This window comes from Tenrec ecaudatus, chromosome 2, assembly GCF_050624435.1.
Source record: "Tenrec ecaudatus isolate mTenEca1 chromosome 2, mTenEca1.hap1, whole genome shotgun sequence".
NCBI lineage: Eukaryota > Metazoa > Chordata > Mammalia > Afrosoricida > Tenrecidae > Tenrec > Tenrec ecaudatus.
Window position 1 is genome coordinate 23,545,743 of NC_134531.1, and position 25,834 is coordinate 23,571,576.

The 25,834-nt window shown below is 35.4% G+C and overlaps 1 protein-coding gene and 1 pseudogene across 1 annotated transcript in view; one reads left to right on the forward strand and one right to left on the reverse strand.

Annotated features, from left to right (window-relative positions):
* LOC142439905 (speedy protein C-like) overlaps window positions 1-22,165 on the forward strand; it is a 146,909-nt gene extending 124,744 nt beyond the window's left edge. Inside the window, 1 exon segment of the mRNA XM_075542602.1 lies at window positions 22,152-22,165. Coding sequence (XP_075398717.1) covers window positions 22,152-22,165 — 14 coding nt within the window.
* A 34-nt stretch (window positions 22,166-22,199) lies between these two features.
* On the reverse strand, window positions 22,200-22,726 carry LOC142439911 (protein transport protein Sec61 subunit beta pseudogene; annotated as a pseudogene).
* Window positions 22,727-25,834: the final 3,108 nt, after the last annotated feature.

Genomic DNA, 25,834 nt, shown 5'->3' on the forward strand with positions numbered 1-25,834 from the left:
ACTAGGAGCAGGAAGAAAACAGATACTACAATTAGGTGACGGGTCTTATATGCCATGTTATCCATTTGGAATCTCTGAAATCATGCTATTTTCAATAGTATGATATATACATGTGAATATATAAGCTCTAAAAGTATTGACAAAATTATAGAAAACTTTATTAAGCTAAAGTGCCAAAATATTAAGATGTTGTTTGTTAACATCTCCTCCATCAAGTTCTAATTTTTTTCTGAAAATATTGTCTACAATAGATATACAACAGGTCAAAGACAATTTTTGTCCCCAAAAACACTCAAATTGTGTTTCTTTTAAATATTCTTTGAATTTGCGGGGAAGGGGTGAAGTCAGAAAGTGTGAGTGTGGGCATCAGGATGGATTAGATATGGTTTCCAAATGAAATTCAAGTAGGACAGCCCTTGCTACCTGCAAACAATGAGCACATACATTGTTACATTAGGGAAAATTCATTTTATTTTTCTACACAATGTAGTTTTAATTAACACACACACACACACACACACACCTCAAATCTTCTTTCTAGTATGATCTGACAAACATACTGGGTCCTTAGAGATAATCTATAAATATAACCCCTATTGAATACCCCAACAGTTCACCTAACTATAAATTTCTTGCAAATATCAGTGGTCTGGGAAGATGTTAACTTATGCATTCAAAAAAATTTGATAGAAGACCCTATTTCAAAATCATTTATTTCATGGAACAACAATTATCATTTTCTTTTATTTTAAAGCACATTAATAAGACTAAGATGGATATAATTACTGATGTCAGATGGATCTTGACTGAAAGCAGACAATAGCAAAACACTATGTTAGTGCTTTATTAACTATGCCAAGGTTTTCAACAGTGGGGATCATCACAAACCATGGGTCACCTTGAAAAGAATAGGAGTTCCGGAACACTTCATTCTGCTCAGGCAGAATCTGTACATTGATCGATAGGTAGCTGTGTGAACAAGACAAGGGAATACTAAGTGGTTTATAATTAGGAAAGTTGTGTGTCAGGGTTACATATATCCCCTTACCATACTTGTTCAATCAGTGTGCTGAGCAAATAATCAGAGAAGCCGGATTCTATAAAGAAAAATGTGGTGTGAGGATTGGAGGAAGGCTTATTAACAACCTGTGATATATAGACGACATAACTTTAACTGCTGAAGGCGAGTAAAACTTGAAGCACTTACTAATGACTATCAAGGATTGCAGCCATCAGTATGGCATATGACTCAATGTAAAGAAGACCAAAATCCTCACAACTGGACCAAGAAGTAACATCATGATAAATGGAGCAAAGATTAATGTTGTTAAGGATTTTGTCTTGCTTGGATCCACAATGTGCTTGGGAACAGCAGTCAAGATATCAAAAGACAGGTTGCATTAGGGCAAATCTCTTGCAGGAGACCTCTTTAGAGTGTTAGAAAGCAAGGACATTACTTTGAAGAGTAGGGTTCATCCAACCCAATACATGACATTTTCAATTCCCTCATGTACATGTAAAAGTTGGACATTAAATAATAAAGATCAAAGAAGAAGCAATGCATTTGAATTTGGGTGCTGGTGAAGAATATTGGAGGCACCAGGAACTGACTAAAGAACAAACCAATCTATCTTGAAAGAAGTGCAGCCAGAAAAAGCCTTATACACAATGATGTTGAGAATTTGTCAGAAGCACTTTGGATATGCTATCAGGAGGTATCATTCCCTGGAGAAGGACATCGGGGACCTGAGATAGAGGGCAGCACAACTTATGAAGGCCCTAAACAAGATGAAGTGACCCAGCAGCTGCCAGAGTGAGCTTGACCATGGCAATGGTGAGGGAAGCACAACACCGCACAGTGTTACCTTCTGCTACCTAAAATCGCTATACGATGGGGCTGATTGGATGGTAACTGGTACTACAGCAGTTAAGACTAAGATGATTTTCTTACTGAGCGAACATGGCTGCAAGATCCACTGATACAGACACCTGCTTATACACAAGAGAGGAAAGTCAATTCTCTATGTATGCATTATAAGCATAGTGAAAATAATGTAAGACCTTCCTTCATGTTTTTATGCATGATATACTGTTGTTACGAGATTCCAGTGGACCAATTCTGACCCATAGACACTCTATGCCTGTCAGAACAAACACTTCCCAGTCCTGTGACATCTTCAAAATGGTTCCTATGTTTGCATTCATTGTTGCCGCCGCTGTTTCAATCCATCTCCTTGAGGAAGTTTCTCTTTTTCACTGCCTTTCTGCTTTACACGCATAATGTCCTTCTCCAGGGACTGATCTCTCCCGACAGCATGGCCAAAGTATGTACGAACACTTCTTACTAACTCTGTCTCTAAGGAGCACTTTGGCCATACTTCTTAATTGGCATTAACCCACAAGTTATTACAGTGTTTATAATATGTATATATATATATATAACTTATAATATGTTATATATATATATATAACTTAAATATGTATATTTAAGTAATGGAAGACATTATCCTTAGAGAAATTAGAGATGGAGATAGAATCTCCTGTATATTTTTTGGCAATGTCCTTGTGTTTAGCTATTTCAATAGGTATGTAACATAAAGTCATAAATGAATAAGGTGGCCTTGTGGGCTCAGCTGTGAACCATATGGTGTGCAGTCCCAATCCATCAGCTTCTCCAAGGGAGGAATTGTTTTTTTTGTTCCATCTACTGACTATTTCTAAAATTTAAAATCATTTCTATCCAAATACACATATTTTCTAAAACATTATAGATGAAATTAATTTACAATTGATAATTAGTAGCACTATAAATGTAAATAATATTAGTATAAGTATAATTAGTACCCCTACTTAAAGTTCAAACATTTTCTATTAGTTTTTTTTTAATGTTATGTTTCTGTTTCTAATAGCAATTTTATCTCTAAGTAGATAAAGGACTGAAAAAGTCACAGAGGTAGTTCTACCCTGTCGTGTAGGGATGCTTTGTATAGGCATTGACTGGTTGCCAGTGAGAATATATCTCTGTAATGTCAACTTCAAAGTATATGATAGTGATCTTACTCTTTTTTTAATACCTGAAATTTCCAAACATATTAAAGGAAAAATCAAACTACTTATACTATGCTGTTTTCCTTCACAATAATGTATCGGCTAGTGTCATTGAATTATTTATTTATTTTAAATAAAGAAGGGTATTCTTACATGATACCTGTCTGTGGAGGATCAGTTGAATGGGTACTATCGCTATGTTTACCTCAGCAAACTGTGTTGAGATCCAAAGGTTATGAGAAGTCCAAGAACAAATATCACATATGTTAGTGAAAGTTTTAAGTATTGGAAGATTGAATTTAGGGAATAATGTGATTTTAATTGCTTTCAAAAGACTTTTTCATATCCATGAATGATAATTAATTGCATGAATCAGATACTCTCATTTGAAATATTATTCTACTTTCATGGGTTGAATTGTGTCTCCTCAAAATGTATATTGTAAATCTAAACCTTTTTGCTTATTGTCATAATCACATTTGGGACGGATTGTCTTTGTTTTATTAGTGAGACAGCATGAGTGAAGGGTGCTTTCAGTCACACTACATACTTCAATGTTTACCAAGGTAGATATCATCACTGATATCTTAGTGCTATATCTCAATTGACTACTTGATGTTTTCAGAAAGTTTTATTGAATTTTAAATGGATCACATGTAGTTTTCATACATATATTGCATAGTTTCTTTAACAGATTAACAGAAGAGTGCAGTGTTACAGCAAAGTAGAACATTGTAGGCCACCTAAGTACTTAGAGAGACAAATATATATAGCTTTCCCAGGAAGCATTGGATTTATTAGCACACTTACATAAACTCCTTCAAAACTATGTCAGCTGGTGCCCTGCTGACTTAAAAGAGTTAGTGCTCCTCTCTAAATTATTTTCTTCGCAAAAAATTGGGCAGGTATAATTCTAAATTTCCTATTGTTTACTTAACAGTTCTTGTCTGATGTGCACATTTAGAATGTTGGGAACTGACACAGCTTCTGACTAGCACTATAATCTATACAGAAGGGAGCTTCCTAGAGTCTGTGGGATAATTCCATTGTCTCTTTAGTGCCATTTGTCTAGGGCGTTTTTGGAACCTCTCATGTGTACATACCTATGGATACATATACAAGTATGCATAAATACACACACACATGCACATACACAGTAGAGAGCTTTGAATGTTTCAAGTTTTAAATGGAATGGAAGTGAATTACAAATAATTATATAAATATATATTTTGTCGCTATTATCTGAAATTATAAAAGAATAGCATTTTTCACATAATTTGATTTTGTTGCTATCACTAAGAAGAGTGGCAGAAGATAGATTCATGAAAATCTCAACAGCTGAGGGTGCTGCAGTGTGATAACCTAAATTGTAAATGCATTTTTAATTCACTTGTGAAACTCAAATTGAGATAATTCCCTACTCAATATCCTAATTTTAAATTAAAATTTGATCATAATAACAAGTGTTATTATTATTCCTAAATGTATTATGTAGCAGTATATGAGAATGGTTAAAAGGGATGAAAATCAACCATGTAACCATGCTGGATATTTCCAGACACAGAGAGTGCAGGGAACAAGTCATGCGTTTAAATATCCGGCTTTCCTGGACATGTTCCTTCATCTGAGCACTCACAGCTCTTGAGCTCTAATGATGACGTAGGTGACCAACCACCAAGAACACTCATCTTCAGCCAACTCATATTTAAAGCATGACATTTTCACACCAGGAAGGTGATTAGTTAATTGAATGGAAATAGGATTTCCAAAGTGGAAGGATGTATGTAAGAATAGTGCAGAATATTGCTATTGTTACTGTTGCAATATGAAGAGTATGACATTTTATCTGGAACTTAACCTGATTGTTTTCCCAACAAAAATAGTTCCAAAACATATAAAAAAAGATCATTTTGAAAATTCAATACAGAAGTAAAAATATCTCCACTCAATTATCTTGATATTTTTCATATTTATCAATTATGTTTAAGATATCTAATCAAAGTTATGTTATAATTATGAAATGAAGCAAAATAAATTGAGTCATATTAAACATATGAACTATACATATGTATATGTAGTGAATGGCAAAACTATCCAAAAGCTGATGAAATACAGTTTTATCTTTACCAATATAAATTTCCTAAAAATGCACTTCATAGTTTATTTAAAATTTGTTTTAAATCTAAGTTTGAGTAGAAAAATCTATAATTTAATAATATGTAAGTTAAATCAGTTCCTTCTTGTCCTCATAACTATAATGTCCAGGGACTTGTTATTATAGTATTTCATTCCATTTACTACAACTTTTTCATATTTTGCACCCTACTACATTCCACAGAAATCATTTGAATTGGCTGAATGAATTAGAAGGCAGTCACATATGATAATAAGCTTATCACCTAGGACTTCAAGCTGCAAGACGTTATGTTTTCTAGAATTAAATGTGATGTTCCAGAATTAAATGTGATATATTTAATATGAAAACTTTGGGCATTATTTTTTGGACATTAAATCTCGAAAAATATTTAAACGGTTACAGAAACCATGTATTAAATCTGACCAAGTCAAATTATTACCCAAAAGACACAAAATCCACAGCCATACCACCTATTCCCACTCATTGAGACTCCATAAGCAAGAGTAGACAGCTTCCTAGAATTTTCCTGGCTGTCAAATTTTATGGGAGGATAAAGCCTTATCTGTCTCCTGAGTAGCGCCTGGTGAATTCAAGCTGCTGACCTTCTGGTTAGCAACCCAACACATAGTGCACTATGCCAACAGAGCTCCTTAGTTAGGTTATAGAACGATTTAAATCAAACATATTTTTAATATTGTTACAAGTTTATACCTTTTCCAAAGTTATCCTAGGGATCTGGTGCTGCCATAACAGACATACCTCAATAGATGTCTTTAACAAGCAGCAACTTCATTCCCTATGACTTAGGAGGCTAGAAGACTAAATTCAGGGTGTTTACCATTGAGGACATCTCCCTTTCACATCTGTTTCTGGAGCAAGGTCTTTATTTCTTCAACTTGTGTTCTGGTTCCTTGGTAGTCTCTATTGGTGACCTGGCACCTATCTTCCCCTATGTCTGGTTGCTCACTTGATTCTTTACTCTCATTTATATCTGGGATGGTAAAATTGTGTGTCAACTTGACCCCTCCATGATTCTCATTGCTTTTGTTATTATGAAGAAATCATCTCCCATGATGAGATCTGACATTACGTCATCAATTCCATGATTTGATCTCCTATAAACAGCAAATTAATTAAAAGTTAATTTCCTTGGGAATGTGGCATGCTTCCAATGTGTATGGACTATCTGGCCAAGTTACATTTAGCTTGTTATGATTGTACTTCTGACTCTGGACATGAGTCATGGTTCTGCTATATTGTCTGTCAGTCCTGGGACCTTGATAGGCTCTGCCGCTAGTGAGTCAGCAGACTGTCACTTGATTCATTTGTATCTGCATCCAGTAGTTTTCCATTTTTTCCTGCCAATTTGGTGCTTGTCATACCATGAAACTATTGTTTTTGTTGGGTAATGTGTTAGTCTGGATAGACTAGAGACACAAATTCATAGACACCCACATGTGTATAAGAAAGAGCTTTATATATAAGAACAATTGAATATTAAGAAAACATCCCAGTCCAGTCCAGACCAAGTCCATAAGTCTGATATTAGCCCATATGTCCAATATCAATCTGAAAATTCCTCTTTTCAGACTCATGCAACACATGCAATGACGCTGAGTGCAGGAAGATCACAGCCAGAGGGTGGAAAGTTTTGTGTGGATCCAGTGGTGCTAGAAGCATCTCAGAGCTGGCAGTGGTCTTCATGTGGCTTCTCCAGCTTTCAGGGCTCTGGCTGCATTAGCCTAGCTCCATCAGGTTCGTCACCAGTAATGTCTCACAGAATGGGCTGTCCCACCTCCAGCGAGGTATTTATCTCCTTAGTGCCTCCAAATAAGGTCATCAAATTGCGACCTGATCAACAGGCTAAACTTCACTCTTAAGTCTCAAATTGACAACAGATTATATGACTAAGGCAGGTGTACTCAAGTTAGCTCTGATTCATAACAACTTTGTGTGCAACCAAATAAAATATGGCCTAATTGAATGCCATCCTCATAATCACTAATTTTGAGTCCATTGTTGCAGTGTGTTAGTCAGGATAGACTAGATACACAAATTCATAAACATGCATATGTGTATAAGAAAGAAGATTTATATATAAGGGAAATTGAATATTGAGGAAACATCCCAGCCCAGGCCAGATAAAGCCTTAAGCCCGATATTAGCAGATACCAATCTATAAAATCCTCTTCAGACTCAGGAAACACATGCAATGATGCCAAATGCAGGATGATCACATGTCAATGGGTGGAAAGTCTTGTGGATTCAGTGGTGGTGTAAGCATCTCAGCACTGGCAGCGGGGTATGACTATATCAGTGTAGTACCATGTGTTTTGTCAGTAGAACTTCATTCAGGGAGTGAGGAGAGAGAGAGAGAGAGAGAGAGAGAGAGAGAGAGAGAGAGAGAGAGAGAGAGAGTCTTTCTCCTCCAAGGAATTCCCAGAATCCTCAGAGGGAAGTCCAGGCCCACACAGCAGCCTAATTGGCTATAACCCAATTAACAGACTATACTCCACCCCTTCACATTTAATCCTCTCAAGTCCCAAATTAACACCAGATTATGTAACTACCACATGCAGATAGAGTTAATCTACTGCATTGAATCTGCAACTATGAGTCAGGAGAAGTCTCCAGCCTGATTTGTAATTTGTTAGCCCCTAAAATTGCATCACCTGTTTTCTTCAGGTAAATCTCTCTGTTCCACTCTCCTGTATGTACGTGTGTATGTGTGTGTGTACACATATATATGAAATTCATTCAGTTTGTTTCTCTACAGAAGACAGCCTAAGACAATTTCTGAAATTAGAATAAGTCAAAATATACCCCATATTTAACCTGCTTCATCATCATATAAAATAGACAATCCAGTTACAAATGATGTCATAACTTTAGGCTGGAGAGTAAAATTTATGAAACATTTTGGGGAAAAATGAAATCTACAACAAAAGTGCTATTTTTTGTTACAGAAAATAGTGTGCTTATAAAAAGTTGACTACTTTCCCTTCTGATTTTTATCTGTTAATCTATACAATTGTAAAGTGTTATTTTTCAATTTCATAAAATTATATATCGAGTTATTTATATAGGTTAACATATGTTATGGAATAATATTTAGAGGATTGTACTTGTATTCAATTTTGAAATTCATATTAATTTGTTTCTTGGAATGTTTCCAGCCTCTTGTCATTAACATTACTTCATGAATGTCCAAAGACTGGCATATTCAGCTCATACTTAAAGTAATTGATTGTCCATGAAATTTTTATAGGAACAATAGCAGAACTACATACTCCAAACACATTTTTAATTAAAATTATGTCTTACACTGCTGAGAAATAAATAGGAAGTCATTGGTAAATGAACAATATTAGTGCATTTCAAATTAGAACACAGTCATGTTCCTGTAACCACGTTCAATAAGAAAATAACAAGCATTTTGCTTTATCAATCATACTTAACTAATCAAAGTAGCTTTACAATATTAAAATACAGATTATTTTAAATAAATCTGACAGGCTAATAATATTATAATAGTAATATATTTTACTTTTTGTATCTGAATAAAGAGTGAGAATATCCATTGTTATTTGTTTGGATATATATTACAATGATCATAAACTAATTATATTTTACAATTATTTAGTAATTTGCAATAGTTATATGGATAATGTTATGTGAAATCTAGATTCAGTTCTTGTGCTGTGCAGACTGCTATTGTAATCTTGCACCTTTATGTGAAGAGTGAGTGTATATATGTCTGCATGTGAAAGTGAAAGAAAGAATGTTTGTTTACTAAATCAAAAAACAATCATAACCTGAAAGCAATATATTCTAGTTTATAGGTAGCTAGGTGAATTTAATAAGATACAAGGGATAATCAAATGATTTATAAATAATTGTGAGAAATCAAGCTATGGAATATTTAGTTTGCTATGGAAATGCAACCTTTAATATGGATTCTAACTAAATGCAAAGAAAACCAACATCCTGACAACTGGACTATAATAAATGAAGAAAATATTGAAATCTCAAGGATTTTGTCTTTCCTGGATCCACAATCAATGCTTATAGAAGCACCAGCCAAGAGAGAAGGTACATTGCATTGGGTAAACCCGAAGTTCAAGACCTCCTTAAAGTGTAGAAATACAAGGATGTTATTTTGATATTTAAGGTGTCTCTGGCCCCAGTTATGGTATTTTCAAATGCCTCATTTGGATGTAAAATTTGAACATTAATGAATGAAGCCTGAAGAAGAATCAATTAATTTGAAAGATGGTTCTGGAAAGAATATTCAAAGTAGCATGGGTCACTAAGACACAAACAGGTCTGTCTCAGAAGAGGTACAACTGGAATGCTCCTTAAGAGCAAGAATGGAGAGACTTCATCACATGTACTTTCAACTCGTTGTCAAGAGAGACCACTCTCTGTTGAAGGTCACCATGCTTAATAAAGTAAAGGAGGAATGGAAAAGAGGAAGGCCCTCAACAAGATGGATTGACACAATGAATTTAACAATAAGCTAAAACATAAGAACAATTGTGAGGATGGTGCAAGCGTGGGAAGTGTTTCATCCTTTTTTGCATGGCTGTGCTGTGAATTGGAACCAACACAGTGGCTCCTCTCAACAGCATCAAACCTTGACCCTAGTCTTGTTGTTTTCTGTTTTATTGTATAACCTAAACGTTATAAAGTTCTTCATACCTTTCAAGAAATTTAACAATAAGTAATTGCTGGTACAAATTTCAGTTGACTGAATTTTCATACGAAACTTTCAGTGTTGTTTTTTTGCTCTACAATAGTACTGCTCATGTATCTCTAATTTATTTCACCATACTCATTTTAAAGGGCAAATTTTAGTGGAGTGATGGGTAATTAGAGTTCACTAAGGTCCTGAAGGTAAAAGGTTGTAGCAGTGTGGCAAAGAATGATGGATAACCAAAAGTGGGAGAGTTAAGTAGACACAGGAACGCCTCAGAAAGAAAGAAAGAAAGAAAGAAAGAAAGAAAGAAAGAAAGAAAGAAAGAAAGAAAGAAAGAAAGAAAGAAAGAAAGAAAGAAAGAAAGAAAGAAAGAAGCCTGCTTCTGAAATATGAGTTACTGTTCAGGCTACCTATTGCAGGACTAGCAGTTCGAAACCACCAGCTGCACCATTGAAAAAAGATGAGTCTATTTCCTTAACAATTTACAGTTTTGGAAGCTCAGGATAATATTTCTATTCTGTTCTATAGAGTTTCTCAGAATCAGAATTTACTAGATGGCTTTGAGTTTGGATTATTGAAATCCTCCAGAACACAATTCTATTCTGATACATGCACTGGTTCTCCATGAAGTTGGAATTAATTAAAAAGGAATGAGCAACAGACTGGGAAATGATTTAAGAGTTCACCATGAGGCTAGAAGCTCTAATGAAGGGTCTAAAAAGGCTATCTGTTTAGATACGCCATCACTTCATAGAAAATGATATGTCGGCACACCTTCATTAAAAAAATGAGCCAAGGATACTAAAAGCTGGGGATGAATACAAAACAAAACATATTTTGATTTTCAGATACAGAATTGCTATTTAACATTTTTTATAAATTTGACATAAAATGTTGTCAATGTTTTCAATTCATTTATTTTTTAATGATTTTAAAATATTCCTTGCATAAGTTAATTGAAGTTACCAAAATTTATATCTTCTAACTGTTTTATATGTGAGTATTGAATTTTATATAATCCCTTCTAAGCTAGTTAGCTGGTAAAATTTCTTGTATTAGTTTTTCCCACAAATAAATGGAAGTGTCCTTCAGAAGAGCATTGTTCAAAAGATACTAATTAGCTAGAAAGGTATGTAGAAAATATAGTATTTGTAACAAATTTTGAAGCAAATGCTTTCTTTTTACCTGGCAACTTCTAAAATTGAATATTATTTCCAGATATTTTCAAGTTTTTTGTTTTTAATTTCCTACTAAAATTACCATACTTTTAAAGATACATTAATAGCTTTCCAAATATAGAAATACTTTCTATTTTTGAAATAAACATATGGTGAATTTCTTCTCTTTTTAATTTTCACTTTTCTGCTTTATGGTTACATGTAAATTTGTGAACTAGAAGGTCAGCAGTTCAAAACCACCAATGTTCTGTAGGATAAAGACAACATGAATACTACAGGAAGAGTTACAGACTCTGAAACACACAGGGCCAGTTTTATTCCATCTTATACGGTTGCTCTGAGTCAGAAGTGAATGAATGGCAGTGCATTTCTTTCTAAATATGTCAGTGTATTCTGTTTGCTTACATCATAAGGGAGAGGGCTTGTTCCTACTTTCTTGAACTAATAGAATAATTGTTTTGTCTAAAGACAAAAATATGTACTATTTCTAAAGAGGATAATGAACTCATTGAGATCAGCTCGCTCTTACCTCCCCACCCCCTGCCACCACTCCTGTTCCCTCAGAAACACGTATTCTATATGCTGCTCATACACGCTCATCAATCCTGGACTTCATATACTGAAAAACAGAAAGAAAACAAAAACTTAGAACAAAAATTCAAGACATATAATAAGTCTGAGATAAACCCAACATGAAAAAACACAAACACATACAAACACGGAAAATGTTGAAAACCAGATCAGACCTAACATGCATCAGAGGGGTTCAAACTGATGAGTCTGAACCAGGCAAGTCACGTCTATCATGTTGATATTCTATAGTTCTCTCTCCAATGCACTCTATTTAGCCACCACATTCCTTCCTCTCATCCCTCGATTACCAATAGAGGGAAATCACCGGAGCTTATGTCCTAAGTAGATATCAGAAATGAGTCTTGGGCGCACACTGTCATCCAGATCCTCCTGCTAACCAGATTCTCGCCATTTAGACTCGGATGTTTCTAACTCAGACTTAGAGTTCCAAAAGGCAGAATACACGCAGGATTCCTTAAACTGAAAAAATGCAAGCCTCAGGTTGTAAGATTGAGAGATTCTTGGGCAAAATAAGGGATGATGCAGGAAGCATCAATGGATAAAGGCAAGAATTCACAGTCAGTGTACCAAAAAGAACTAGTCAACACTCCCACTCTGGAAGCTAAGTGCAAGTCCAAAGGCACTGAGGTTGTTCATTGCATGGGTCAGAAATCTCTCTGTCTCTCTTTCTTTGTGATATTCCACTCCTCTGTCGCTTAGTCACAGACCTGATCCTCCACCCCCTCTCCACATGGGCATTTTGGTTCTTCTTTATTGCAAGTCATGATATTCTCGGTTTCTGCTTTTGAATTTTAAGATCCCTGGAATGGCAAACTAGGCCAATTATTTCCACTACTGTTTCATACACCCATTTTCATGACTCCACCCAATTATTCTGTGCACAAGCATAAGAAAAATTGTGAGGCTGTTGCTGGACTGGAGAGTGTTCCTCCAGTATTTCGGTGCATGGGGTCCTTCCTTCTGTGTCCAGAGTTCCTTCGGCACTGGACAGTGTTTGTTCTGTGCATGGGGTCCCGGTGAGTTGGTTTGACTAGAGAAACAAATCCACTGATACTCTTACATGCGGGAGAAAGAGCTTTATATCAAGAACTCTTATATATCAAGAAAGCATCCCGGCCCAGTGCAACTTAAGCCCATAAGTCCAATATAGTCCATAAATCCCTCTTCAGACTCATACAGCTACATGCAATTATACAGAATTCAGGAAGATTACAGGCTGGTGGTTGGAAGGACATGTGGATCCAGTGGCACAGTCCATTACAGGTCTCTGGCAGGACTCAGTGTGGCTCTCCAGCAGGACTGTGAGAGCAGAGAAAGAGAAGGAGGTTCCCAGGACCCTTCTTATGAGAAGGTCATGGCCACAAGGAGGCACCATCAGGCTGTGACCTGATTGACAGGTTAGACTTATGGCTTAGACTTTATATATTTTTAAGTTGAAATGAAATTATGTAACTATTATACTATGCCACTGATATTTCAAATACTTGTGGGATCACTCAAAGTGTACGGGTTTCTGCAGAACTGTTAGACTAAGAGCAGACAGTTGGTAAAAGGAATAAGCTGTCAACTTTGGAAGAATTAGCCACTGGAAATATTATAAATAGCAATAAAATACTTTCAGATATATTGCCAGAGATCGGCATATCATATATGAAGGCACTCAAAATATGAATGAGGAAGAGATTTTTTCTCCACGTGGGTCAGTCATAAAGACATGGAAGAGGGAAAGCCCTTAATTTGCTGGTAGAGAATGACTCAAAATGAGACAAAATAACTGTAAAAATTTATTAACCACTGGGACTTAGAATGTATAAAGTATACATCTAAAAATATTAGAATTAATCAAACAAAATGCACCACATAAATATTGATATCCTAGGTAATACTGATCAGGAATGCGCTGTAGTGGGCCATTTTGAATCTGACAATCATATGAATTGCTATTCTGGGAATTAAAACTTCAAGATGATAGGCTTTGCATTCCATTTCAGAACAGACATTTTCAGTCTCTGGAAAAGGACATCAAGCTTGGTGAGGTGATAGGGGAAGAGAAAAAAAAAGAAGACCTTCAACAAGATGGATGGACACAGTGGCTACAACAATGGACTTCTGTGTGTAAACAATTGTAAGTCTAGCCCAGGACCAAGAACTACTTTGTTCTATTATGCACAGAGTTTCTATGACTTGGAACTCACCTGATAGAATCCGGCAACCACAACCACCCATTTATTTAGTGGAAGCTACTTAGGCTATGGGTATCGGAGTATTTTCACTTCATCTCTCCTAGGAATTGCATTTAGCAACTTAAAGATACAGTTAGGAATAAATCGCACTTGCAACACAGGTAGTGCCTAGAATTGAATCTTATGCAAGTCTAGGAAGGTTCGTGTTATTACAGTAAGCCACTTTCCTGAGCACAAATATGGGGTGGTGGTATATGGTTTTTAATCAACATGGTTTTTCAATATCAAAATATTCAATAACATTCAAAAATTTCACTGTATATCTACATACTGAAAACAAAATAAAAACACTCAAACTATTGCCATGGAAGTAATTCCAATATAGAACAACCCCATGTGACAGAGTAGAGCTACACCTGTGGGCTCTGAGATACAAACTCTTTCTGGGAGTAGAAAGCCTCATCTTTGTCCTCCATGAAGCCAGTGATTTCAAATTACTGACCTTCTAGTTAACAACGCAATCCACAATCACTCTAACACCAACTACAGTGCATATGTGTAAAGCACTGACATATCACAAAACAACAGATGGCCTAAAACATACTTGGCTCCTGCTCTATCTCAAAACCACACAAAACTTTTGCCACTTAATTCACCAGCAAGTGCAGGATATATCATTGGCATTAAATCTATATTTGAAAACATGTTTCAGGATTTTTTGGTGGTTCCTACTATGTCAGTTGATATGCTGTAAAAGCGTTCTGCCAGGGTGTCACTGTATCATTCCCCTTTCACAGATTGTAAGTATATTTTATGATAAGCATGGAAAGACCATAGGTTCCCAAGGTCAAGGCAAGGGTAGCTTACTATTACCGAAAGGTTAGTATTTCAGCTTATGGTGAGTGTATTAAGCTTAATTCCATATTTAATCTTATACTTCCAATTTACCTTTGTCAAAACAACTTTGCAGATATATGTCATCACCATGGTACGTTCAAAATTATACACATCTATCAAGATCTAGTATATTACTATTTCAAGTGTTTATACTACAAGAACATGAGTATATGTCCATTTATGCTGGCTGGATATTATTTATCATAAACAAGGAGGATTTTATGATTTGAGAAAATATTCTAAGGGATTTTCCATTAAAATAAATGAAATAGTGACAAAAATTGTTTAAATCCTTGAAATTTACTATCATTTGCAATATATCTACACAGTAATGATTTCATTCTTACAAAAATCAATAGTTATTTTTTCTCTCTTTAAACATTAATATTCTATGTGAGGTTTAATGTTCTGGATGTCTACCGCAGAACACAATAGTATTTGCTGATGGAGAGTGAAAAACTTTTTATCACATTAAACTAGTTACTAATTGTTCTGAAGACACTAATAATGACTCGATGCTCTGAAAATAGCTTTACATTGCTGCTAATGTGCTCATTTTAAGATATTGCTGATTTACTCTGAACGTTGTAATCTGTGTTGTACATGGCTAATTAGAAGAATAATTTTAACTCTCTTTAACCCTCTGATGTTAAATCAATGAATTACATCATGACAATTTGAAGAAGGAAACATATGTAACCGTGGGTATGGCCGTTGCTTTTTAGATTGAATATCACAGTCAAGATATATTTTTTGAGGAAAGAACAAACTGGAGTTCATTAACAGAGCAGCATCTGCTTTGCAGAAGACATTTGTTTGTAATAGAATTAAAAGACTATACACAGAGAGAATTATAAAAACTGATCTGATATAGGACTTATATCTAATATGTTCCAAGAACTCAAAACAGCAATAAGTAAACAAGTAATACAATTAAACATTATCCCGAAGATCTCTACAGACATCTCACTAAAGATGGCATGCAGGAGGCAAACAAACAAACAAGATAATCAACATTAAATTAAAACTGCTAGATACCAATATACAACAATTACAATGGGTAAAACATTCTCTCAACACTAACACAAGGGCTTGCACAAATATCAACACGGGTATTCTCATCCATTGCTGATAGGAATATTATCTTCTACAGCGCCTCTGGAAGAAGGCTTGCAGTTCCTTACCAAGCTGAGTTTAGGCTTACCCTATAATCCAGAATTCATGCTCATTGATATTGATGTAAATGAGTTGCAAACATGCTTTTTTTCTCTATTACGTGCCACAGACTTGGTTCCAACTCATAATGACCCACTACACAACAGACCCCAAACTGCATATTCCTAAGCCATCCTCACAATTTCCCTATGCTGAGTCCATTGTGTCAATCCATCTCCTTGAGACCCTTCCTCTTTTTAACTGCCCCTCCACTTTATCAAGCATGATGTGCTTCCCCAGGGGCAGGTCTCTCCTGACAACATGCCGTAAGGATGTAAGGCAAAAATCTCATCACCCTTATCACTAAGGAGCACTCTTAGTACTTCTTCCAAAGCAGAATGGCTTGTCTTTTTAGTAGCCTGGTGTTCTTCAATAACATCATAATTCAAATGCATTGATTCTTATTTGATCTTCCTTATTTAATGAACAAAATTCCCATAGATGAAAATACCATGGCTTGGGTCAGGGTTAACATAACATCATTGCTTTTCAATACTCTAAAGAGGTTTTGTGCTGAAGGTTTACCTAATGCAACAAATCTTTTGATCTCTTGACTGCTGCTTCTATGAGCATTGATTATGTAACCTAGCAAGACAAAATGCAAGACAGCTTCAACTTTTTCTCATTCTTCCAATCCTGACTCCACATTGTTCTCGAAAATACAAGGGATACTCCCCTCTCAACAACAACAACAACAACAAAAAACCTCTGCTGGGTGAGGTTTTGTAGTGCGTATTTTTTTTCCTTCTAGTGGAATATCCAGCAACTCGTTCTGAGTTAGTGAACCCAGTGTCATCACCTTGGAAGTTTCCTCCTGGTCAGAGTGAATGTTTTCATAAAAAGTTTCATTTGTAACTCATTTTTTTTAGATGGCCAATTTAAGAGAATAGTGTGAGGGTGTGAAATATGTTTCCTGCTTCAGAAAAATGACACAGAAACTACTGTGATGTTGAACACAGCCTACAAGGACAGCATTATGGGGAAAACTCCAATGTATGAGTGATTTTTTCATTTCAAAAAAGGGGAAATGTCAATTGATGACAAAACTTGTTCTGGACATCCGTCAACTTCCTGAACAGAGGAAAATGTCAACTCAGTGCATTTGGAGTGTGTTCCACCAGGTAAAACTGTTAATCAATCTGTCTATTTAGAGGCTCTGAAAAGATTGCATTACTGTGTGCATCAAAAAAGGCCTAATTTGTGGCAGATGGGGACTGCCACCACAACAGTGCATCTGCTCATGCAGTCATGTCAGTAACCAGTGTTTGGCAAACAACAGCATGCCTCTCTTGCCTCATGCACCTTACTCATCTCACCTTGCTCCATGCTACTTCTTTTTTGTTTCCACAAATGAAGAGGGATATGAAAGGAGAGGGATATGAGGGCATAGAAGAGTTGAAGAATAAAATGAGGAAGGTGTTGTAAGCCATCCAAATAGATGAGTTTAAAGATGTTTCTAAGAATGGGATCACAGATTTGACAAATGTATTGAGAACAATGGAGAGTGCTTTAAAGATGATAAGGTTGTTTTGTAGAAAAATTTAAATACATAGTGTTGAAAAAAATCTTTTTTGTGGGGGTACCCCCTAGTATATTCCCTTATAAAAATTTATATAAAACATACATAGCTATTCTTATAGAAGCTTGATTAATAATTGTGAAAACTTGGATTATGTCATGATGCCCTTCAATAGGTGAATGGATAAACTATGGTACAATCATAGAGTGACATATAATTAAACAATGAAAATAAATAAACTATCAAATCAAAAAAATAAAGTGAAGAAATTAAGTAGATACTGCTAAGTGAAAGAGAATAGTTTGAAAATATTATATATAGTATGTTTGTAATTATGACATTCTGAAAAAGATGGATTCTTGTCCAGTAAAATTATTCTGCATAATTCTGTAATAGTTGAAATATGACATGATGTATTTGTCAAACCCATAGAGCTGTACAATCCAAAGAATACCTCTGTAATATATTTTAGTAAATTTACTTCAACTGTGGAAACTCCAGGTTGGAGTGAAGACTGATGGTATATTACATAACATCAGTTTTTGCAAGAAAATATATTTGCCTAAGTGACTTTGAAAGTGTGTAGATTCTATGAAACTAAGTGTACATAAGCACTGTTCTCTATTTGATAAGGTTATTTCTCACAAAGGATAGAGGCTTTACAGTTCTGACACTAATATCTAGGTGTAGTTATACTAAGTTACTAAATGAAAGAAAAATGTTAATAGTTAGGTTTCTCTCTATTGTAATATTGCAAAAATGTTAAGATATACTAAACATTTGTGAGCATGGTACAGATAAAATTTGTTTCATTTTGTTATACATCTTGGCTCTAACAGCATTAAACAAAAACAATTAAGTTTCATACAAAGGAATCAGTGGGTGACTTAGATGGTCTGACAGGTGATATCTAAGACCAATGAGACTCTCACAGGAAATCCAGAAACCAAGCACAACGTAATATTAGCATCTCCCGGAGAGAAAGCAACAGCATGCACTCACAAAGCCCACAAAGGTAGCATCCAGGGATGAGAGTCTCATTTGTCTTCCAAGGAGAAGCTGGTGGTTTTTAACTGCCATTGCTCTGGTTAGCAGCCACTCTGTTACCCTGATACCACTAGGCCTCCCTAACATTCAGGGCAAAGATGTGGCTTTCTATTTTTGTAGAGTTACAGTATCAGTAACAAACAGGGGCAATTGTACCCTGTCCTATGGGAACAGCAGGAGTCAGAATTGAGCTCAGTGCCAGTGAATTTGATTTTTGGACAGTTTCTGCAAATGATCAGAGACACTAGATTATATGGGGAAGAATGTGGCATCAGGAGTGGAGGAAGTCTTATTAACAATGTGCATGTAATATGCAGATGGCACAACCTGTTGAAAGGAAGATCTGAACTAACAACATTGCATCACAGTAATAAACAACAGAAACAGTAGAATTTAGAACCCTGGGAGATGGTATGAGGCCTGGCTGAAGCAACAAGGAGGAACTAAAGCTGGGTTGGAAGCTAGGCAAAGAGTTCTTAACCTTGGAAATCATGTTGAGATTGAAGGGAGTGGGAAGCATATTTTGAGGCTACAGTTGTAAACAGATGAGGTAGAGCAAGAATGTTCATTTCAAAGAGCAGATGAAAGGTCAAGAGGGAAGGACTCATGAATGCCAAAGCATCAGACCTTTAAGGCACATATTTACTTTCTGATAAAGCCTTTAACTGAACAATAAGAAAATAAACCCACAATGGGGAAGGCATGTCCAAAGGGAAAGGGAATTAACTGAAAGACCTTTAAGTGGTGAGATCTAGAGCAGTGGTTCTCAGCCTTCCTAATGCCGCGATGCTTTAATACAGTTCCTCATGTGGTGGTGACCCCCCCAACTATAAAATTATTTTCATTGCCACTTATAACTGTATTTTGCTACTGTTGTGAATCTGGTGACCCCTGTGAAAGGGTCATTTGACCTCTAAAGGGGTCATGACCCACAGATTGAGAACCGCTGATGTAGAGACTCTGAGCATAAAAATAAATACAACAGTGGTATATTATAACCCAATATATACAATATCCATGAATCCATATGCATATAAAATTTAATTGACTAAATAAATAAATAGGGGAATAGACCAACTTCCCATATGTATTTCCAATGTATGTAGATTCTCTGTCCTCATAAATTCATTCTGCCACTTCTCATTTGTGAGTTGTACACAGTAATTTTCTTCCAAAGAGCACCATAGAGAAAGGGGGAGGAGAAAATAATCAACATTGGAAGACTCAGTGGAACATTTTATCAACTAGATGATCAAGCTCAACATCAACAGTCATAAATCATGTCTATATCCTTGATATTATGTGATGACTATGGAATTTTACCTTTGCCATCTTTCTTCCAAAAACCAAGCTCACTGTCATCTATTAGGGGGCAGCTCACGGGGCTCCCCTCGGACAGGGTAGAACTGTCACTTTGGTTTCCTAGGCGGTCTCCGGCAGCAGAAAGCATCGTTCTCTGACGAGGGACCTTAGGTTCCAAGGCTGACCCTGCCAATAGGTCCCCTTAGAAGGGAGATAATGGAGTATATGTAGGATGAACACTCATTTTAATTTTATAAAAGTAATAACTCTAAGTCCTATTGATGTGATATATATATAATGTATGCAGATTTTTTGTATCAATTTAAATGAGTTATAAATGAATTAGCATAGATGCAACAAATCATAAAGATTAGCCTATACATTTTCATTATTTGTTATGACCTCTTTACTATGTTAGCATTATGCATTTGTGCTCATGTTTATATTTTACATATCAAGGACTTGTACAAAAGTAAAATTTTCAATTTATTAATTTTATTATCTTTTTCCTCATCTTGTTCTTGTCTTACTTTCCATACTTTATTCTTAATATATATGTATATATTAATGTGTATATTGCACAAATTAATTTTCTATAAAAAATTATTGTGAAAATAATCTAACAGTTAATGGAGCATTAATTTAAGAGTTTAAATTAAAGGAAACAACTTACCCCTTACATATCTTTCATATATTAACAAAAATCTATGTTTATAGAAATAACATTTCAAACACTCTGTGATATTCATAGATTATTTATATAATAGATCCATTTTATTAGTTTTCTTAGAATCTCATATTATTTTCAGGGAATAAAAAATAAAATTTCTACTTGCTTTTCTTTTTGTCACAAAGGTTACTATAATAATGGAATGTTCTATTTCAATAGATTAAAATATATGGCTAGGTTTAGAGTGATATATAAACATATATACATCACATTCTTTTTGTGTTTGTGCAACTACAAATGCACATAGACTGAATAAATCATGTCAGTAAGAATATATTTCAAATAATCAGAAACTAGGAAAATTTAATTTGGTGACTACTCTTAAATTTTTTCTGGAGTAGCTGATGTATCATTTAACATAATAAATCAATAACATTAACTTATGTGCAGTAAATATTAATATGGTGCTAGTATTATTTAATTTACTTTTGAGTAATAAGATAATTTTAATTTTCTCATGTAGGGAGCCTTGCTAGCATAGTGGTTATAATGGCTAGCCCGCATCAACTCGATGGCAGTGAGTTAGTTTAGATTTTATATTTAGAAGCGACTTTAGTTAACATGTCAGGATGCCTGGTGGCATAAGGCTTATGTTGCAGACTATGAACTGAGAAGTCAGCAGTTCAAAACCACGAGATGGCTCCAACAGAGAAAGCTGAACTCTTGTAGGGTTCGAGTCTCTGACACCCACAGGAGCAGTTCTAGAATGTCCTTTAGGGTCTCCATGAGTCAGCATCAATTCAATGGCACTTTGACTGAGTTTGTATTTTAGTTAACTCATTGATATTTCAAATGTATATTTCAAGGAATGTTGCACATTTTTTCATGTAATTTATTTCGTATTATATGAGGTTTTACTTTAATTTTATTCTGAAACTATTATTTTTTAATATAACCATGGGAAGCAGAATTTGGGAAAGATGAGGACATGGTTTGGGTTCTGCTAATAATCTACTGTTCAGGTAAATTATACATGAAAGAAAGTTAAATTTAGACATCAGTAATTTACTTTTTAAAATGTTGACTTGGAAAAATAGAATTCCAGAAACAATCATTACAGGTTTCATGCAAGAGAAGGGGTGGGGAGGGCATATGAGTCTGAAAATGCATTGCCATTGTGTCGATGCTATCTCATAGCGACCCAGTAGAATGGGATAGAACTGCACCTGTGAGTTGAAGACTGTTGGCTCTTTTCAGAAGTGGAAAGTCCCATCTTCCTCCTGGAGGTATAAATAGGTACTTATAAAGAAAATATCAAAATATTATATTAAAATTAACAAATAAATGTAAACCTTTGGTTTATTTTCTTTTTAACTTAGCCACACTAAATAATCTAATAGATAGAGTTTGATACTTTTAACAACTTATTTTGTTTTAAGGAAATAATTATTTACAGAAATTGACACCTGCCTTATTTCTAGTCAGTATTTAAAATTCTTGTACCTAACTTTTACTTTTTTATGTCTTTTCTTCCGAGTAATCAATTCCAAGTAATGTGTAGAAAAACTCAGTTATCCCATGGTGTGCATTTTTCCACCAGCATCTACAGATTATTTTTCTCCCGAAAAAAACAAAACATAATGTATTGTTCTTTGTTTTTAGAAATAGGATTATGAAGTAGCATGCATATGCACATTTTTAAAAGTAATTTCAACATTTATTAGCCAGGGGTGGGATGGGTATGCAATGCCTCAAAAGTGAATTCTCATTAAGGTCTCTGTAAAACCATAAGACTACTGAACCTTTCTTTATTGTGAACAAACTGTTACACTTCTGGTCAAAGATATATTGGGTTGTTTCCTCCTTCTTCAGTTGTAAGGTAGATGGAAGGCACCCAACGTGTGAACGAATGTACATGTCCCAAACGTACAACATAAATACAGAAGTGATGAACAGAAGATGCATAACCGGTACTGGAACTGGGCCATCTTTCAGCCCAGGTGAATATTCCGTGAGGCAAGAGCCAGCCGAGGACCAGCGGCCTGTACTCCTTGCTTCTCAGCTGGCATGTTCCCTCCCCCAGGCCTCCACAGTGGATGCTCCTGTCCTGGTAGCCACTGCTCTGCTGGGAGAGCGTCCAGAAAGCCCACATTAGTGCCACTGTCGCTTGGACCAGGCAGTCTTGAAACGAGTGGTTGGCAGAAAGCCGAAGCAGGCCACAAAGTTCCTGTGTTCATTTTGTTTTAAATGGATCAAGCTAAATGAAATATCCATAAAACAGAATCTGTGAGATACATTACTGTACACTCTAACACGTAGATAAAGAAATGAACTACTATGTTGTTGAAATACGTGTATGCTATACTGCCCTCTTCTTTGGCCTTATATCTCTGCTTCCATGGGTACCAATCACTTTCTTGAATTTCTCCTGTGAATATCATATAATTTCCTGATAAAATATTTTTATTGCTAAGTAACTTATACAGGGTTATATCTTTTATTCAGTATGTTAGCGGGACATAAATATATTCACAAAGGGGTTACTTTCTAAGCTGTAGTGTGATGTTGAGCTATAGCTCTTTCATTAAAAAACAAACAAAATCCTGTTGTTGTAGGGCCTCTGAGGACTTGACTTAAAAAGCACTGGGGATTCTCAAGAACAAACCCTCAATCTCAGTGTCTTGCATATAAAACCCAATTCAGAGCCTAGCCAGCATCAGGATGGACATTAGAAAATATGACTCTGGAAAAAATCCCATCGCCCTCAAGCTGATCCCAACTCTTAGCGAACTTATAGGACTTAGCAGAACTTCTCCTTAGGCTTTCTCAGGTTGGTGGGTTTGAACTACTGACCTTTAATTAGTAGCACAACATATATAGCCATCAGGGCAACTTATAGTTAACATAGAATATTTGGGGTTTGATCAAGAGTTGTTTCATAAGCTATGTGGATTTATGAAAGCTACAATAAATGTATAATGTTAGATTTGCTTATTTAGTACTGGTTAAGCTATAGAGGGTGCATAGCATACTTTCATTATCCAGGTTTTGAGAAATTCATTGGTGAAGTAAAATCCAACATCTTTGGAAAGTTTGGAAGGGCCCTTTTCTGCAATCCTAGAATGATGATGTCATTATAATGAACTTTCTGAATTCAAGGACATCTCAGAGTAAGAAGCTAAAGGGACACACCATCCAGAGAAAACTTTTAAAGTTGTCATAACAGATATCAGAGCCAGAGCCATGACTCCGTGCTTTCTTTGCAATGACTAACAGATGACAGTTACCTTAACATTGAAATGAATGGATAGCTTATTCAAATTATGTTTGCTTGATGTTAAATATATATATTTAATATTTCTAAATAGTACTTTATAACAAGTAATCATAAAGCTCAGTGGAATAACCCGATAGTTCTTTTCCAGTGTGAGGGGTTTTCTGAGAATCTGCTAGGTTTCTTTGAATGTAGAAGGTGTCTCTTCTAAACTAAGGGAACGTGTTTAAGCATCTGGTCGTCATCTTGCCGTTGGGCACTTGGGCATTCTGTGAGGCAACATTACTCCTCAAGTTACTCCCTCACCTCTGGATATCCATGAGCATGGTTAGGAAATTTTGTTTTATGAAAATGGCAGATGCACAGTTGGAAATTCAATTTCCACTCAGAGAGCCTATAGGCAACGGAATGAAACATTGCCCAAGAGACTGAGCCATTCGTAACTTATTTTAAAACATTAAAAGAAAAACCATGACCACCACAAAAGCAACAGTAATTGCTTATAAGGCATACAGATGATTTGCGATTTAAAATATCATTGTAATTGGGTAATAATGTCAGTTCTGAATGGTATACATTGCGATATTTTTATAAATATAACAAATTTCTGCTGAAAGAGTGCACAGCAATTTTAAAGAAGGCATTTTGGTGTCACCTCCTTTGAAAATGTTACTCGTTGCAGTCTATTGCTATTAACATTCCCTTAGCGATGACGTTGTAAGGTTGGAAAGGAAGTGACCATATTTTGTGAGTCTATTTCTGTGACCACAGTTTTGCTCCATGAATCTGTTTATTAAGGTCTTCTTTAATGTTTCATGGCAATGTTTGGTAGCCTTCAATGTAAGAGGCTTGCACATCTTTTAAAATTTATTTATTTCCAAGCAATAAAACTTACTTTGTGTATATATATATATATATATATATATATATATAATTCTTAAAGTTTGAGCCCATTGTTGCCACCACTGCATCAATTCATCATGTTGAGGGCTTTCTTACTTTCATTGCCCTCTTCCTTACCAAGCAAGATGTTCTTCCAAGAGACTGGTTTCTCCACCAACTTGGCTTCTATGCTGCATTCTGACTGTGCTTCTTCCAAGACTGGTCAGTTTGTTTTCTTGGCATGCCATGGTACTTTCAATATTCTTTACCAGGACCATAATTCAAATTCATCGATTCATCTTCAGTTTTTACTATGTAGTATCTAACATTCATATGTATATTAGCCATTGAAAATACCGTGGCTTGGGTCAGGCATACATTAGTCCTCAAAGTAACATACTTGTTTTTCAACTTTAAACAAAGTCTTATGTGACAGATTTACCCAATGCAACATATCATTTGATCTCTTTACTACTACACTCCTGAGCATTGAATATGGATTGAAGAAACATAAAATCCTTGTCAAATTCAATTGTTTTCCCTTTGACATTATATTGCACACTGGTCTAGTTGGGAGCACTTTGGTTTTCTTTACATTGAATTGTAAGACATACTGAGGGCTGCGATTCTTGATTTTCATCAGCAAGGAACAAGCCCCGAAAATGCATATTAAGAAATTTACTTCACCACATATGCTGTGATCATTGTGGATATAGATACATATCTTTTTGCTATTGAACAAATAAGAAATTTTACCATTACTCCAGAATGTCACAAGTTGAAGGTATTAGGTCAACTTCTACTAGAATAGAGGTATGTATGATCTTAGTTATTAGACTTTAGACTGGATGTTTTTGTTTAAAGAGATGATTTTACCCTTAACATGCTACAAATAAGTACCACTGCTTTAAAACCTATAGTATGGGTTATTGCCATTAAAATACATTAATCATTTACAAAATTGTTCTTGTTGTTAGGATCAATCAAGTTGCTTCCAACTCACAGCAACGATATGTGCAACCAAATGAAACACCTTTTGCTCTTAGACCAGCCTCATCATAGTTCCTATATTTGAGCTCACTATTGCAGGTTTCCTCTCCATCCATCTCACTGATGCATCCCCCTTTTCACTAACTCTTTCCTCCCTCTTGATGCCTTGTCCTGATTACAGCCTTCTAAGAAGAATTCT